General features: G+C 37.4%; 1 protein-coding gene across 1 annotated transcript in view; it reads right to left on the minus strand.

Annotated features, from left to right (window-relative positions):
• The window catches only part of MAN1A1 (mannosidase alpha class 1A member 1), a 146,724-nt gene that overhangs the window by 103,301 nt on the left and 24,986 nt on the right, over positions 1-18,437 (minus strand). Inside the window, exon 2 of the mRNA XM_061990598.1 lies at positions 5,708-5,804. Coding sequence (XP_061846582.1) covers positions 5,708-5,804 — 97 coding nt within the window. The remainder of the gene's footprint in view (positions 1-5,707; positions 5,805-18,437) is intronic.

Consider the following 18,437-nt stretch of genomic DNA (forward strand, 5'->3'; position numbering starts at 1 on the left):
TCCCATCACTTGTATACCAAGTCTGGGGTTTGGTTCTCCAGAATATCCACATTCCTTGCTATCAAATATATTTTGGAGAGATATGTATATACATACACGCACACACACAAATACATGTGGAATAAATGAAGATTTGTGATCTGTAAGCACATCACACAAAACATTACATGGAGGGAAGTTTCAGATGTGTCCTAATGCACTGTCCGCTACAGCATGGGAGCCAGGCCTCCTAATTTTCTCTAAGTCAACTGATTTTCTTTTTCTAATTCACAATCTGAATGGAAGAAAAATGCAGCAAAGCATATAAGAAAAATGGAAGATAAAGAAAGACAAACAATGAAGTGGCCTCAAGTCATGCTATATATCGGTGCTCTCAATAGTTCACCATTCAACAAGCATCATAAACTAAGATTTCTTTTTCTTGCATGACTATAAAAAATGAGTAGAATGTTGATTTTTCTTCCAAAAAGGTTGCATTTTTGCTTCTGATATCGAGTATGAAAAATAATATAGGGCATTTGTATTTTTTTTAACATAATGAAAATTCATCATATACAAATAATGAATATCCCTTCCAATAAATTGAAAATGTTAAAAAAGTTCTCTGCTATTGTCAGAACTGCTCTTTAGGGCTAATTTGTACAACTGAGGGAAAAAAGAAGAGAATTTTATACAAAGATAGATGTGAATTGCACTTAGTACCATCCTGATCTTAGACCCTCCACTGTTTTCAGTCAGTGAGGCAAACTTGTTTTTTTTTCACCTTTCAGTTATCAATAACTTGAAGAAACTCCATCAAAGCAGATGTATTTTATCAAATCTTCATTCAGTTTGTCATTTAAGTAAAAATTCCAGCCAAAACCACAGAAATATAAGCTGTCACATTTCTTTTATTACTTTGGCAATTAAGAACAGACCATATTTTCTTAACATAGGGAATAAGACCAGATATATTGAAACACAAAATATGCAAATTTAAATCTAATGTTCAATTTGTTTCAGGTCTATATGCATATACATTGCACATTAGCAACTATGCTATGTTTAACTTATTCAAAACTACACACGTTTGAAAAAATTAACATTTTTATTACAGTTGTAGGGTTTTTTGAGCATTTTTTCAAAAGCTGACTCTGATTTTAAAACAGTATTTTCCTTTCTTTAAAGTTCACCGAAAAGGTTCCTATCCAATATCATTAACAATTTAAAGTGTCAAGAGTGATTAATAATTGAAGTGTGGTACATGAAACTCTTACTCAAGTACTGGCAGGCCCCCAGAAATACAAACATTTTTAATTTCAGTCTCTATTACCAGCTGGTAAGAGTGGGAAAAGAAAAAATACTTTCATTTTTTTTTCTGATTTAGCTTTTCACATATGTAAGATGAAACAATGCTGCAATACTATAGCACTTTGGCTTTGCAGACTTTCCCCTCCAGAAAAGGTTATTTTTCACTTGCTGAGACTAATTATACTATGGGCACAAGTTACAGTATTATTAAACTGGCAATACTGCAAGATATACAGTTACAGATAATTTAAAAAGCTCTTTAGTAACATTCACTTAAGAGAAGAAACCATTTCTAGAAAGAGCTCTCTGCTCATGCAGCAATGCTCATTAGTTTTAGAATTCCTACATAAGAGCTTAGGAATAGCTCCTAAGTTTGGGGGTTGGTAGAGGGGTGCTGTGAAAAAACAGTGGCAAAATTGTGATTTTGGGACATTCACACTAGTAGATAAAGCTCTATTTTAGTAAAATTACTAACAAAAACCTGAAATTTTAAATGTTAAAGTACTAGAAAAATATCAGCACTTACTCAGGGCCTACTTTCGACCAGGTATGAGCAGAGAATGATTAGTACTCACAGCAGAAGTCATACCATAATATGAGACTTGCTTTGTTTTGTTGATGCATAGGGGTATGTTGCAAACAGAAGTTCAGTTATTCCAATTTACTTGATTAGGCTAGAAATAGTTGTACATTTCATGGAATTAAACTAATAAGAATGCTACAAAGACAACAACTGATGACTTTTCACTTCTGCCTTTTGAAATAGTTGTCAATGAATTCTTTTCAGTTGGAGTAAATTATTAAAAAAGACAATATTTTTGTGAAGATGCAAAAGCTAAAGTTGCACATTATTAGGAAATAAAAACATTACAAGGATATGCTGTAAAGAATTTGCAGTGATCAGTTACAAGTGTATGGCTTCAGTTTGAAATAGAAAGATTTCTGTTTATAGATATGCTTCAGCCTTTCACTGAAGTTAATTATTTTTAATGGGCAAAGAGGAAGCAACTTCTGTTCATCACACGACTATGTCTACAGTCAGTTTTAAAGACTCTTTCAACTTATCAAATATACCCTCCACACACACTGCTCACAGAATACTGGGAAGATCAAGGCATCTAAATTTGGTTTCATGGCCTGGGTTTAGGACAAATAAAACTTCAAAGTTTGGCAAGAAGTCCCCAGCTACAGAAGAGCTCTACTACTCTTAATTTATACAAGAAGCTAAAGCAGGATGCTTTTCCTTCCTCTGCGGTCAGAACCACCGTGAATCACCACAGTCCTTTCTCCCATCATCACCACAACCTTTCCCCTATCATCACTCCACTAGCCATATTGCTCTTCTCCTAGACTAAAAATAGTGTCGGCACAGTTGCTAAATTGATTATGGTAGTGCCTAAAAGTCACATCTATGTGTAATTGCATTTCTTAAAAATACATTTCATTTTTGTCTTTCAGAGAAATGCACCATCTTGCCTTCAAGACACAACCATCATTATAACCTATCTACAAAATGTCTTATCATGCTAGCAAGGACTGAAGTATTTATACTTTTAAAATTAAGCTTAGAATGAGTATCCTTTGAAAATAACTCTCCCCTTCTGAGTCAGGAGAGCTATATTGTCAGTAACCTATACAATGCAAGCATCAGTGAGCTACAGCACTGGAAGCTCCTGTTCCCTATAGCAAGGTATTTAAAGTCTACAGACACACCCAATACAGGCAAAGTACCATAACTGCACCAATTAATTCATAGGAGGGGAAGTGTTTGGAATTAAGCATATAGCTAATTAAATAGCATATCTTGCTTCTATTAAGACAAAGAGGATCTAGTATTTTTTAAAAATCCAGACCTAGGAGCAAGAAAAGAGACGATTGTGTCAAATCGGAGAGCATTATGATGGATGACAGAGAACTGAAAGTCTTGACTTCTGAAGGTTGCAAGTTGATTCGCAGGACACAAGAGCTGGAGGCAATCTATACTCAACTAGCTGAATTTAGAATTACCTTAAAAGTAGTAAACTGTTTGCTTTTTTTTTTAAAGTAAGGACTAGAAACAAGGAAGATAATGAGGAAAAAGAGCTTCAGCTACTTGGGAAATAAAAAAAGAAAAAACAGATCATCCTTTTATTGCTTTATGAAAAAAAGAAGTAATTTGTTGAATTAAAACATGAAGACACAGGTCCGATCTAATGATCTGAACACACAATTACAGAAACAAAGATTTAAAAAACAAGATTCAGGAAAGGGTGGCTTATGATACAGAACTTCTTGCTGATATGTTACTCTTTAGCATTCTGTAGAGGAATTGAGCAGAAAGAGACCTAACAGCTTATTTTGATTTGTCACCAAGGATCAATCAAGATCAATAAGAGTCAAGATGTTTCTAAGGAAACCTCCTCAGCAGTAAGATCTTATACTAGATGACCGTGATGAGAAAGTGATCTACATTTAGACTAACTCTGTCTCTTACTCCTCTAAATGCAGTTTTATTTTCAAATTCAACATTTGTCCTGTTTCACGGCGAATAGTGCCTGCAGTGACTTATTCTCACACAACATCCACAGGACTCCTACTTATGAATGTCACAAGACAATACATCCACATCTTTTTCTGCAAATTCATGCAATATCACTAACTCAAACTTTGTAAATTCTAATAGTGATTCTAATTCCAAATAAAACTACATTAAGCATTTTCATTTTCAAGACATCATCTGCCATTTTGTCGTTCTCCAAGAAAACATTAAATAACTATTCAAATATAATATCAAATTGCACAACTATTAGTCATTTGAATGAAAGTAATAAATTTAGTTTTTTATAAACAGAAGCCTGACTTAACCCTGAAGTCCACCCAAACTACTTTGGTTTCAAGCACTTAATTCAAGTTTAAGGTACAATGACTGTGTAATAATTACCTACTAACACTTTTAATTTTATCTCCAGTAGACAAGCAGTGCAGCAAGATCAATGTAGATGTTGTATTTTCAAAATTAGTTTTGTAATCACAACTGCTGTCTCTTAGCAACCTCCAAATATAGTTGAAAATTTGATAAGTGCTCTATTTAGGCTGTTTTAGGAAATGTTTCCACTTCAAACTCTCTTTTCCAAACATTCAACAAACTAAGTTCCTTCTAGAATCAAAATAATGCATTGATTTTGTCTCGGCTATAGAAATTAGCTCATTTTTCAGCGTTTTGTTTGGAAAACAGAGGGCATTTGAATACAAAGAATGCTGTTTAACATTTTAAATTCTTCATTATTCTGCAAAACTGAAAATGATGACCGTTGTTAATTCTTAAGCCTCTTTTGTGTAACATTTAGAGATGGAAATCATAAAATCATAGAATCAAGAATGTCGTGGTTTAACCCCAGCTGGCAACTAAGCACCACACAGCTACTTGTTCACTCCTCTCCACCCACTCGCTGTGGGAAGGGAAGGAGAATCAAGACAAGAAAAACCCCCAAATCAAACAAAAACAACCAAAACATAGTTGTGAGTTGAGATAAAAAATAGTTTAACAATTGAAATTTATCTATGATTCTATGAAATAAAGTATAACAATGAAAAGGAAGATAAAAAAAGGAGATAAATAAAACCCAAGAAAAGTGCCACATCCAATGCAATTGCTTACCACCGCTGAGACCAAGGCCCAAGCGATAATTTGTCCCTCCCAACAAACTCCCTCCAGTTTCTATACTGGGCATGATGTTCTACGGTTTGAAATAGCCCTTTGGCTAGTTGGGGTCAGCTGTCCTGGCTATGCTTCCTCCTAGTTTCTTGTACACCTTTCACTGGCAGAGCATGGGAAACTCGAAAGTCTGTGGCTTAGGAAAAGCACTACTTAGCAACACATCAGTGTGTTATCAACATTAGTCTTGTACTAAGTCCAAAACACAGCCCTGTACCAGTTACTAGGAAGAAAATTAACTCTGTCCCAGCAGAAACCAGGACAAAGAGAAAGCCTTATAAGAGAGCCTAACTGATGGAGATGAACAAGTCATTTAAGGAATGGCAATGAATTCCTAAGAACTGTAGACAGCTTCAGCTACCTTTGTTCCTGGTACAGGATTTTTTTTTTTGCTCAGTTTATAGTTTTTGTTTACTATTTATTGAATGTGGTGTCAATGAGTTCTACTTCATTGGGAAAGTTTATGGCAGAGTAATATTTAATGCAAGAAAACTACATTTTATCATGCAGCAATGGCATGCTTCATTTGTTCTCATTCAGAAGGGAATCAATAAAAGTCCTAGAAAGCATCGCCTTTATTTACTGTTACTTTTTATACATAAGCAAGAAACACTACTCTGCATGACAAGAGGGTAGAAAGAACATGCTTGTTACCCATAAGCTTTTCAGCTGATTTACTGTTTTATGCTAACGTCACTAAGCACAAAAATACGCTCTACTCACCAAATAAATTGCTTGAATGTCCTTGCTTAGATATGGGTTTCAATTCATTTAATCCCCATGCGTAACGCTTATAATTATCCCAGGCATGTTTCATCATCTGTAGAGAAATGAAAGCAGGATTATAATGTTGATTTAGCAAGAAATCACAGCAAATACTGATTTGAGAATATTCTCAATATTAAACACATTTAATTCAATGCTTAATTAAATTCATGTTGTTGTATGCATTAGAACTGTGAAATAATATAGAGTAACAGTGGCACTGTTTTACAGGTGGCAGTGGTGTGGCTACCATAAGAATTACCTGTCTGTGCCATCCACCTCAACCATTACCTGCATGCTTATGGTCAAGATGCTAAAAAAAAATAATTAATTTTTAGGAAGGGACTTTGTGTCATATATAAATTGAAGTAAAATTTTATTTCCCTCAAGTATACACCTCCAAAACTGAGGGAAGAAGGTTTTCCTAGAGCAGGAGTTTTTAAGGTGAAAATTGAGCTCAGTAGTTTTCAGATTCTGGTGCGGACTTTCTTGCATAAAACCAGCTGGTTCAAACTCTGCTAATGGAAGCTATAGTAGGCAGGCAGAAGACCTAGGAAACGTTTTGAGATTATTATGATATATTCTATGACTATAAATGCTACTGTATGCATCTGTAGCTACTTTCACATGTCATTTTGCACAAAGGGATGAAAACTTTTGCAAATAAAAATATCAAAACAGGTTTTGAAAAAAAAGGTGTACCACAAATAAATACTGCCTTGGGAAACTGCCTCAGAGAACCCAGCACAGTAGCTCTGTGGTAAGAGTTCAGGACATCCATATGAGAAGCTGGGGCATGGGGTTGACTCAAGGACACCTCACGCTCCATACCACAACAGTCAGTGAGATCTAGCCCGAACTGTCCTTTTGGGAGTGCACAGTGAGGGCAATGCACACAGCTCTGCATGTCTGATGAAGAACCACTGTCACTCTAGCTGGTTCCAATACCTCTCTTTACCAGTCCACCACTTTTAATGCTTGCTCAGTGCCATGACAGCACCCTTACTTTACTTAACAGAAGGAAAGATTCTGCCTCTGTGTTCCCCTTCTTCTACAAGGCAGAGCAGTGCTGGGAATACCAGATGTCACCTTCTAGACAAAAAGTGACAATTTCAGACCTTTTCAAAGACATTGCTTGAGGCTGTCAGCTGACAACACTGCTCTGCCCCTGGTTTCAGACCTCTTCATAACGCCATGTGTGTCAAAGAGAATTCTGTTAAACAACAGTTATAATCCTGAATTTAAAAGCAACAGCCTTGGGACACATTGATAATAGTAATCCTGCATTTTCTTCCTTCCTCTTTCCATTACTCAAATCACATAGAGAAATGATGTAAATTAAAAATCTGTATTAAGCCAGACTATGATAAATGACAACAGATTTACTACAATTCTTCTACACATGTGAGGATAAACACTGCAGCAAAATTCAGGGAAGTTAATTTACTCTGGCCCTTAATTTAATTTAATTTAGTCTGGCCCTTACTGGCCCAGCTTCACAAATGCAAAAATTGGCACCTGCATTTAATATGTGAGCATTTAAACCAGAAGGTTAGCCTGATGGCAGATCTCAGCTGAAAGGCAGCGAGCAAGAGGCTCTATTGAAGAGGTCTCTGGCCACGGATGGCACCGATCTGCCTAAAGGCAGGAATGGAGTCTCTCGCTTCACTTCACTGCAAAATGGCTTAGGAGCTCTCCAAGGAGTGGGTGTTTTGTCCCAGTGTAGAACGGTTAATACGCAGCCAAGTGACACACTATATGTCTATGGGGCATTCCCAATCCCTAGCTACAGGGATCAAGATCATATCAAATTGATCATTTGGCCACAGCACATTTTCTAATTTACCTCCTGAAGTTTTACAGTAATTTTGCATATTATTCAATAAAAAAATGTTCTATCCTACCATCATGTACCAGAGCAGCAAGCTCAGCTTTAGATATTCTAAAATTCTTAAATAATTCAGCAGGCCTAATCCTGCCCTGCACTCAACTAGACATTTTCTGTGCTTTGTCAAAGTTTATTTTCTCATAAAATCAAATCAGAATCTTAATCTGGGAACACCACACAGAAGGGCTCTTCAAAAAGAAAAAAAAGAACCTGTAATTAAGTGGTCTGAATTCAAGTGTCTGAAGACACAGTTTTATAACAAAAACTAAATTCCTCAAGCCAGTACTACCATAGTCTTTCCCTTTTGCTTCCTTTTTCACCTAGCACATCCCTGCTCCCTCCTCCTGCATAAGAGATGCAGTGTTCATCTGTTCTCACACCAAGACAGTTCATGACAAGAAATTTTTGCAAGTGAAACTTTTGTTTTCAAGATAATTTTTGTCAGTTGCCTTTAGTTTTCACAACTGATTGATATTTTAATCATGTTGCATTGAAAATGCATGTGTGAGTCCTTAACAGAAACCACTCTGATCACCCTGTTTTAGTCAACAGCTAGCAAAAGACAGTAAGCTAATCCACAGTCTACATTATCTTCTAAGAACATTTACTATTGAACGTTAATGAACATCAACTGTTGCTTTGGGTTTTTTTTTTCCCAATTTTGCTACCATTTTTCTGAGTTTAACTACTCAGATACATTTGTTTAATTGCTTCTTCGGAAATTACAGAAATCCAAAAAGCCAAGCAAACAGACAAAATGAGCAATATGATACCCCAAAACTTTAAGAGATATTTCCATGGAAGAACACCCACTAGAATCTACTGAGCAAGAAACTTAATTTATTTCTTTGTAAATCAAAGTGTTAGCGTCTTCCAGAAAGTACAAAATTAGATAAAAACACCATGCTTAGCAAGTAAGTTTCCTCTTAAGAAAACACACCTTTAGAATATCTTTGCTTTAGAGATTTGGAAGTTTATGGACATAATATTGAAAGTAAAATGCAATTCCAAGAGCAGTCAGTGAGCCCTCTAGTGTTTTGAAAGGACAGGAGTTATTCCAACTGGACACAAACGTGAATGGCTATTTAGCAGAAAGTTACTAGGACTCAGTGTTAGTCTAGACACTGGACAAATAGCCCATAGATACAGTAGTTTAAAGCTTGTCTTTACTGACACCACCTGCTGGACAGGTGAGTTTGGGCTTCTAACATACCAAGAAATGTCAATGCATTACATTAGAAATAGTCTACATGCTTTTCACTTTGTAGAAATCACAAAACTGTAAAGTTTTCCACTAAAAAAAGAGAAAAATCTATTTGTTAAGAGCTTTATATTCCACATAAGAATGAAAAAGTACTAAAATGTTGAGTAGCGATTTGCAGAGACCAAGTCCAAACTGGGAGGACTGGCTGATTCCCCAGAAGGCTGTGCTGCCATTCAGCGGGATCTCGACCGGCTTGAGAGCTGGGCAGAGAGGAACCTCATGAGGTTCAACAAGGACAAGTGCAGAGTCCTGCACCTGGGAAGGAACAACCCCCTGCACCAGTACAGGCTGGGGGTCGAACTGCTGAAGAGCAGCTCTGCAGAGAGAGACCTGGGAGTCCTGATTAGTAATAAACTAAGTATGAGCCAGCAAAGTCTGGTTTTACATTTGCAGAAAAAAAATGGGACATTGATTTTTATTTATAAAGTCAGAAAATGCAAAAATACTACCCCATCTCTGTTGAAGAATAAAGTGTGCCATTGTAATTGCCAGCAAAGTCACTTAGGGAAAAAAAGGTGGAAGTCTGAGATTATAAATAAAAGGACCAGTACCTTCCTTTCTGTAACTCTAAAGGAAGTATTTTAAAATACTTTTCAACACACTGAACATTAAAAAAAATCAGCCTTGTTCTTCAGAAGCAGAAACAAAGACCTCTTCTACACCTATAATGCTGGCCAACCAACAGGTGATGATAACATTCTCCTATTTGTTGGTATTTTAGTTACTGCCATCTTCCAGTAGACATTAACACAATGTCAACAGAGGACCCATAAGCCACTTGAAATATGTGAAATACAATTCTCTTCAAACAGGAGTATTTAAGACTTCAGGCACAAAGCATTGCCAGAAAACAAGAATGATACTTAATCAGCACAGTAATAGTAGTATTTAGAAGCAAAATACAGCAGTAGCAGGTAGAGTGAAAATAAGAACTTAATAAGGTTTATTTTAAGCAGCTGTATATAAGCTGGATAATGACAAAGAGGACATCAGAAAGAGAATTCAAGCATCCTCTAGAATTGGGATATGAAAGGGGAAAAAAAAAAGGGGGGGAAATGCATGAAATAGGACCATTAGGACCATCCTGACCTTCAACAGAGTGATTTAAATCATGTCAAGAGAAGGTAGGAAGGAAGAAGGCACTGGAAACCCAAGAAATGAAGAGACAAGTTTCTTAAAAAAACCCCAAGAAAACACAACAAAAAGTAAAACAAAACTCTGAAGAAAATATGTTTGCTTGTTTAATCTTTACGGAACCATCACTGCTAAATTATTTCATCTTACTCTTAGTTTACAGTGAACTTTTTACACATTTGAGTTATTTTTACCTTTTAAATTTCGCCTTACCAGAACTAGAATCAGTCTAGTCTCCTCAAATCTTCTTCCTGTTGCTATAACTAAAATTTCATTCTTGCACAGCATCAGCAAAGGAAATGAAGGAAATCCCTAGAATTAGTAAGAAACTTTTACAAACATTCAACTTCAGCTTTCCTCCTGTGCAAATCAACTTGCATGGTTGATGGCTGCACTGGGTCTGGCTAGGATGAAGTCAGCATCCTTCACAGAAGCCAATATGGTGTTTTGAATTTGTGGCTGAAATAATGTTGATAACACAGCAATGTTTGTCTGTTTCTGAACAATTCCTGTACAACATCAAGGCTTTATCTTTTTCCAGCTCCTGCCCCTTTCCCACTCCTTCTGACAAGTAGGATGGAAGGGTGGCCAAAGGGTTAGGAGGGAACACACCTTGGATAGCTGACTCCACCTGCCCAAAATATATTCCCTACCACGTAACATAATGTTCAGCAATAGAAACTATGACAGAGGAAGAAGGGGAGGTTTTCCAAGGAGGTTGTTGGTTAAAGCAACAGGGCATTGGTCTGCTTGTGGGAGGTGGTGAGTGATTGATTGCCTTTGCATTGTTTGTCCCTAGCCCCTCCCTTACTTCACCTAATAAACAGTCTTTACCTTGACCCACCAGTTTTCTTGTTTTCATTCTTCCTGTTCTCTCCTCAATTTAACTTTTTTTGTTTGTATTTAGTTTTTTACCCTGTTCAGACATCTCTATAGTGGAAGTTCTAGTTAAAGAGGTAAAGTGTTCTACTGCAGTTACTTCTCAACTCATTAGTTTATAACGTTATCTAAACAGACATGTAGATAACACTGATACATGTCTGCTTTTGGGTTTTTCTTTTTTTCAGTTACACTGTCTACTGTTAAGCTAGACTTCTGAAAACATTACTTTTAAGCAACTTTTCATAACTCAAAAACTCAAAGTTAACTCCTTAGCTGAAGACCAAGATTTGCTAGAAAACTAGATAAAATTGGTTTATATTCAGGTCAGATTTTCTACGGGTAGAACTGTGTCTAGAGTTTGATTTCACATTAAAAATTAGGAATTACGGTGGACAGAATATTAAGCTCTTCATTTTTAGTTAGTATTTCTTATTCCAAAGCTAAAAAACCCGCCTCAAATAGCCAAAGAAGGTTCATCTCATTGGATACTCTTTACTTTTTTTCCTTGAGAAGATGCAAATGACAATATACTCCTGTTCTCTACTGACAACAGAAATTTGTTTTTCTCCATCAAGACATACAAAACAAATCCTGTCACTATGAGATATATATATATCAGCTTCTTATCTGTCAGTAGGAAGATTATTGCAAATCAGGAGCCTGATGGATTTCTGGTTTTTATAACCTCATTTCCTAAACACATCAGACAGAGTTAAAAGAAAGCTACATACTGTCAATGTTTATTTAACAGGCAGTGTCAGAGAGTTACCATTTCTAATTTTGCAGGTGGATAACAACCATGTTCCAAAGCCCATGCGGCAGGCTGGAGGAGTTCCTGTGAGTGCTCCTAATGGGACTTCCACTTAGCCATGAAAACTCCTGAAGGAGGCGTTTAGGTTAGTAAATGGGCTGGTAACAAGAATTCCCAGTTGCTGTTTTCCACTAGAGATTTTGGGAACATTTAGGCACTTGCCATTTAGCTTGCAGCTTCACTTTGCAATGTGATAGGAATGAAGAACTCCTGACAACTCAGAAGTTGGTCCTAGAGTGCTACCTATGGAGTAGAGCGCTGTCGCTCACCAAACGGGAGAGGTACCTACAACTCTTAAAATGACAACAGAGCTAAGCTAGCCAAACTGATTTACAGGATTCTTTATTAACCATGCACATCATATCATGAAATGTTTTATACAGTTCTGTATTTAATACTCTGTTAAAGAACAAACTCCCGCTGCTCTCATCATTTCAGGAACCTACAAAGAATTCATTTCTTGCCCGTAAAACCAAATTTAAATAAAAAAATTAGTATCTGTATATAAAGAAGGAACTAAGAGGGAAAATAAAAACATTAAGGACTATTCTGAGGATTAATTCATCATTTGTATTGCAAAGCACTTCAAAATCCTCAAACAGAAAGCCTGACAGAAATGCTAAGTATTATTCCCACGTGTGTTATGTTAAGTTACAGATAAGCTTCTATTCTTATTTTTCTATTCCTCACAGTAGCTTGTAAGCCTCTTTAGTAGTGTATTAAACTACCCAACTAATATTCATCATATGCTGTTTTGGGCTTCATTTGCTAACCAGGGACAGACTGCACAGTGCTTCATTCTGCTACACATTTTAAAAAGAATAAATTATTCTATTAATTCTGTAACAAGAATTCAAATTAAAAGGTAACAAGAATGGGAAATTTGCAGGTAAGGTATTTTCTACACATACTTTATTACTGCAAATTCTATTAAATGCACAAGCATACAGGGAAAATGAGACTTCCATGTCAGAAACGAAACAGTAAGAACAGCAGCACTGATGCTTTGGTATGCCTATACAAAAAAAATGTTTGTTTAAAAATGATTGTATGACATATCAAACTACTCAGTGATAACAAGCTATGTTTTACTCATTTTTCAGGTATAACTCTCTTTGCTGAACTTTAAAAATTATTAATTTACTGAAAAACTGGAGATACCAGCATGCTTTACGGTTACTTTCTGAGAGCTGGGTCATAGTACTTTAACTATTACATGGTTTATTTTAGTAGAAGTCACAGGGTGATATGGCAGAAAATGAAGAAAGACAGTTCACTCCAAATATTAATATAATTCAGTATAAGCTATCTACACCCTGCTTCTTACATGGCCACATCAACACCACAGATATACAAAAGCCAAACTATTTGGTGCAGCACAGAGGCATCCTAGCTGAGATCCTTCCCTTGACTAAACAAAAATTAGGCAAGCAAGAGTAACGTATAACCCTTCCCATAGAGTGCTGTCCTTGCACTTTCTGAAGCTGAAACTCTGGCTAATTTCAGGGAAAAAAAAATTGTGATATGAAAATCATGCCCCATATAGTTACCTAAATATAAGAATCTTCATCCTGCCTTGAATCCTCCAAATTAGATTACTCCTAGTTCAGTTTTAGATCCATTCCCTCAACTTCAGCTGACTTTCACCCAACATATAGAAAGCAAAACAGATACTGCAAGAAATCATTACTTCCTTTTAAAACTGAGGAATCTATATGACATATTTATTTGCCTCTCCCTCCACGTAAACTAGGATTTTAGTGTGTTCTGTAGGCATTTTCAGAGTTTTTCATGAAAACATCTGCTTTGAAAGCATCAATTAGGAAGCTGTTGAACTGCTTTGGCCTCCAACTCTCAGTTACTAGCGGGAGAACCAATGACACATTCTCAGAAACTACACCAGTGGAAAAGGAAATAAAAATAATAGTCTTGAAGTGTAGCATTACAAAATTGGGCATAAATGACATTAATGTTGAAGATACTCTATTTTCAATTTGTTTCAGTTGCCATTTATGTCTGTATACACACTTAAGATGAAAATGTTAAATGAACCAAGTCATCCAGTTACAAATAAAAGAGCAGTCTGAAGAATAAGCCATACAGTTTCTATCTTACAACTTAGCAACTGTTACCAAGATCTGTATTTTAGAAAAAAAAAAAAAATGAAGCCTACAGCTTGTCACTCAAGACCATTGTATTTCTCCAAAGCTAAGTCCTCTTCAAATACTTAAAAAAAAATCATGTGAAACCTTTAACAGCTAGACTGAAAAATTATTTCCTTATTACTAGTGTAAGCAGTAGATGATGTTTCTTCAGACAACCTATTATTTCAGCAGTTTGGATGCTGGGTTGTTTTTTGCTTTTTTTAAATTTCTGTGATGGACAACTCAGTGATGCTCCTATGTTTCATTTTCCTAAGGAGAGTCACTGATGGCTAATTTTTAAAAACCAAATCATATGCAAGTCTTGCATTAGCGAAACAGCCATTAAAAGAGAAACACAACACATCATAAGGTAATGTGCAAGAACTCAAGTCATTGTTCATTACTGACAAGAACCAGAAAGAAAGTTGAAATATTTTCACTTAAATCAGAAAAGCATCGTGGAGTTCTACAAAAACTGAATGTACTTCTTTGATCTTATGCAGGATTAGTATCAGCTTCTGAAGTTCATGTATACTTTGACTAATGTCATAAAAGGGAAAGAAAAGAGAAAGTAATTAATCTCTTATAAAGAACAGTGGTATACATAGGCTCATCCCATTCAGTCTTTTTTTTTATTGGTCTACTTATAACTTGCTACAGTTCCCAAGAACTCCCAAGTGGGCCTGTGTGAACAGTAATGCTCCAGAAAACTGCATGACACAATCATGCTTTTGTTCTTTATTTTTTCCTATTCTTCTTTAAACAGTTATTTGATAAGGTTTGCTTCTAATTATATTATAAATTATTCATGGCACAGACTGTATCTCCTACTTGTTCATTAGGTACCTGGCACTACCTAGCTGTGTGGCTACCGAAGTTCCCAATCTCAGCAAGCATAAGGCAAATAAAAAATAAGCACACTGATATGCAGTACAACACATCCAAATGAAGTGATTAACATAAAGGTGATTGCAGTTGCTGTTTCAGAGCACAATTAAAATCCACAAAAAGGAAGTAAGGTGTTTCTGAAGAACCTGTTTATTTTTCTTTCCCACATTCTGAACTTGTGCTCTCACTTCTCATGCTTAGAAAGTAGCAAACTTTAGTCTACCCCATTATATGGCAAGTGTCAGTATATCCAGGACTTTGTCAGATGTTGTGGTTTTGCCCAGCTAGCAATGAAGCACGAGGACAGTCTCTTCAGTCTCTTGCTCACTGTACCTACCTACCCCTACCCTCCTTAGGATGGTAGAGGCCCCAGAAGATGGGAGAATAAAAGATAACTAAGGATGTTGTGGATTGAAATAAGGGCAGGGAGGGCTCACTGCTGATTACAGTTCCAGGCAAAACAGATTTCACTACTCCACTTTGAGAGGAAATAAAGTTTCTTTTACTACCTACAAGAAACGGAACATAACAAAAAGCAAAAACAGGACAAGATGATGAGAAAAATGCAACCAGATCTCCCTCACCCATCCATCCTTTCTTCTTGGGCTCAGCTCATTGCTCCCAATATCTCTACCTCCTTCCCCCTCAATGGCTTGCGCGGGTAGGAAATGGGGGATATGGTCAGTCTCTCACAGATGGTGTCTACCTCTTCTCTCTTCTCAGATGAGGACGACTCCTTGCATTCCTCCCCTGCTCCGATACAGGGTCCCTCCCACAGGACACAGTCCTTAACGAACTTCTCTGGTGTGGGTTCTTCCCAGCAGCTATGGACTCTGCCAATAAGGGATCCCACAGGTTGTAGGGGAGTCTGCTCCAGCACACCTCCTCCTCTCTTCCCTCACTGACCTTGGAGTGCACATGTACTCGTCTCTCTCTTCCAACTCCTTGCACCACTACCATCCAGAAAAAGAAGGAAGAAAGCAAGGAGGAACAGGAAGAACCCTTCTCTTTTGGTAGCTTCTTCTTAAAAAGGGATTATGGAGGTGTCTAATTGGCTCAGCCCCAGAAGTGGGTCTGACTCAGAGTTGGAAAAGGTTTTGAGCCACTTCTTACAGAAGCCAACTTTACAGCCCCTTCCCCATTACCAGAAACAGCTCCACACAAAACCATGGCAGATGTCTTTCAGAACAACAGCTAAACATGAACAGCAACAATAATAACACACTGAAAGTTTCTCCTCATTGCAGAATGAGTCTCGCAATCCTGTTTCCCTACCTGGGCAACATGTCAGAAATCGGGAGGGACAAGAGAGTAACCCTGGCTGGTGATAGGACTGCTAGTGAAAGGTATAAATTTCACATGTATCTTCTATATGCAATTTTTCTTCAGTTATGTTTTGTTTATTTGCATTCTTCTGAAGAACTTTTAGACTTTTTTACAATAGTTTTTTTTCTTATGGAAAAAAATTCAACTGAGTCATGCATTATTACTAGATTTGGGTTTATCACCAACCTACTTAAGTAGCTAATAACAGTAAGTAAAACCAAAAACAAGTTATAAAAGCTGTTAGATACCAGTTATCAGGAAACTTATTTAGCTTGATGTCACAGAATTCACAAAATGCAGGGCATTTTGAGCTTTCCAAAATACTAGGTACTGGCAATACTTTCTCCATCCTAAGGCTTTTGACAAGAGGCCAGATCAGACAGTATCAAATCTTTATTCAGGTGCCACCAATTGTCAGCTCTAAGTATTTTTACCCTCCTTCCCTGCCCCAATTAAGTTCTTCCTTTTCACTCTCCTCTCTCCAGCACCCAGTTAAAGACTTTGAAGCACTCAACTGATAAAGCTCATTACTTTGGCCATGGTGAAACTTTCACAAGTCAGAGAGCCTGTTCACTGAAAAGTATTTACATAGATTAATCTGATTTGCAGCTGCTGTGTGGATCAAGGGCTACACCTGCATCACTACCACTCCTCTTGGAGTGCTTCCCAACAGCTGAAAACTAGTTACACAGAGGTCCAAAGCAGATTCTTCCCCCCCCCGCTTCTTTTAACATCTTTATCAGTGACCTGGAGGATAAGGGATGACCCTTATCAAGTTTGCAAGAGACACCAAGTTGGGGTGTGGAAAGGAAATCCCACCTGGGAGTCTGGGTTGCCATTCACAGAAGCTAAGACAAGCTGGAGGTGCAGACGAGTGGGAAGTTCACCAATCTCAGGAGTGACCCTTGGCCATGCTACAGGCTGGGGAGCAGCTCTGTAAGGAAGGCACTAGGACTCTGGTGCACCAGGAGCTGTGCAGCTGCTGGCAGTGCCTGGTGTGAAGAGTGTAGTTGTGCCAAGCCAGTCAGGGCTAGAGCAGTTGCCCTGTGAGGAAAGGCTGAGGAATGGGACTGGGTTTAGCTGGGGGAGAGACAGTTCCATCCCCCTATCTGTGGGGAACTGGTCAAGAAGAGGAAGACAGAGACAAGGTGTATTGGCTGGACCACACAAAGGAGGCTCAGCTAGTACACAATTAAAGGCTTTTTCCTCTTGAGTCCAGTGGATCGGAGATGCAGGCTAGCTGGGGAGCCTGTGCCAGCTCTGTCCAAGAGTTCCCAGCCCTGAGCAGCTCTCTCTTACCTTGGCACTGAGCCTGCTGGGACAGGGCTGGAACAGGGATCTCCTCTGACCTACAGATAAAGTTATCCAGTGATCTCATTAGATTAGATTCAGTATGGATTGCACATCATCTGAATTTTACAGATTTACAAGTATATTCACCTGCTTCTTCTCATTGACAACAAGGACACAACTCAAATTTTAGCCCAACATTGTTGTTTCAAATACTTCAGATGAGAATTATGAGTTCTTAAAAGCTTTTCCTGGCCTTCAGAAATATTTCAAGGTATTCCCTATATGGAATAAACTACTTCAGCTATGCGAAACACTGACAGCTCACTTCTGTCAGGAAGTTAAGAGCTGTCTACTTATTGCCTTAGTATAGAAAGATTTGGGAACAACAATTAGGATAATCAGACTCTGGCAAAACATGATGAAGATCCAGTGTCATGTATGAATTCATAATTTCCACCCACTTTACATTTACGTATCTTGGTTCAGGTTGATCAAACCGCTTACCCAGGGCCAGAAGAAAAATATTTTAAGAAATATTTATTTCTGCATCCCTTAAACCATCTCCAGGAAACGTGGGCTGTCTTGTAGCAACTTTTCTGAGGTCAAAAATTGTTGCTGTAAATTGGACATCACAACTCTGTAACTACAGTGACAGAATCACAACAGAAAATGTGTATCAGTTGTTCTGATACACATTTAACAGTTCTCCTTTAACAGTTTTATGAAAGCATTCAAAATTTACAATTATAAAACTAAACATTGCCATTCTTTGTGTGGCATTAGTTTTCCTTTTGAAACATTTATGCAATTTCCTGGCCTGTCGATCCTGACACAATCAGTGCTGGTGAAGTTCCCAAAATACAGGACACTCAGATCTTACAGCCTGAGCTTAATTCCGCTACCACAGTATACACGTTACAGAACAGTGACCAGATCTCTAAGTCAGCTTTCCAGTTCACGCAAACATATCTGCGAAAAAGTAGTAAGATACTTGCCCTCAAGCCCAACAGATGAGACAAGCCTACTGGTACCTATAATTTCTTTTATTCTAGCTAGAG

The sequence above is a fragment of the Colius striatus genome, chromosome 2 (genome assembly GCF_028858725.1).
Source record: "Colius striatus isolate bColStr4 chromosome 2, bColStr4.1.hap1, whole genome shotgun sequence".
Taxonomy (NCBI): Eukaryota; Metazoa; Chordata; class Aves; order Coliiformes; family Coliidae; genus Colius; species Colius striatus.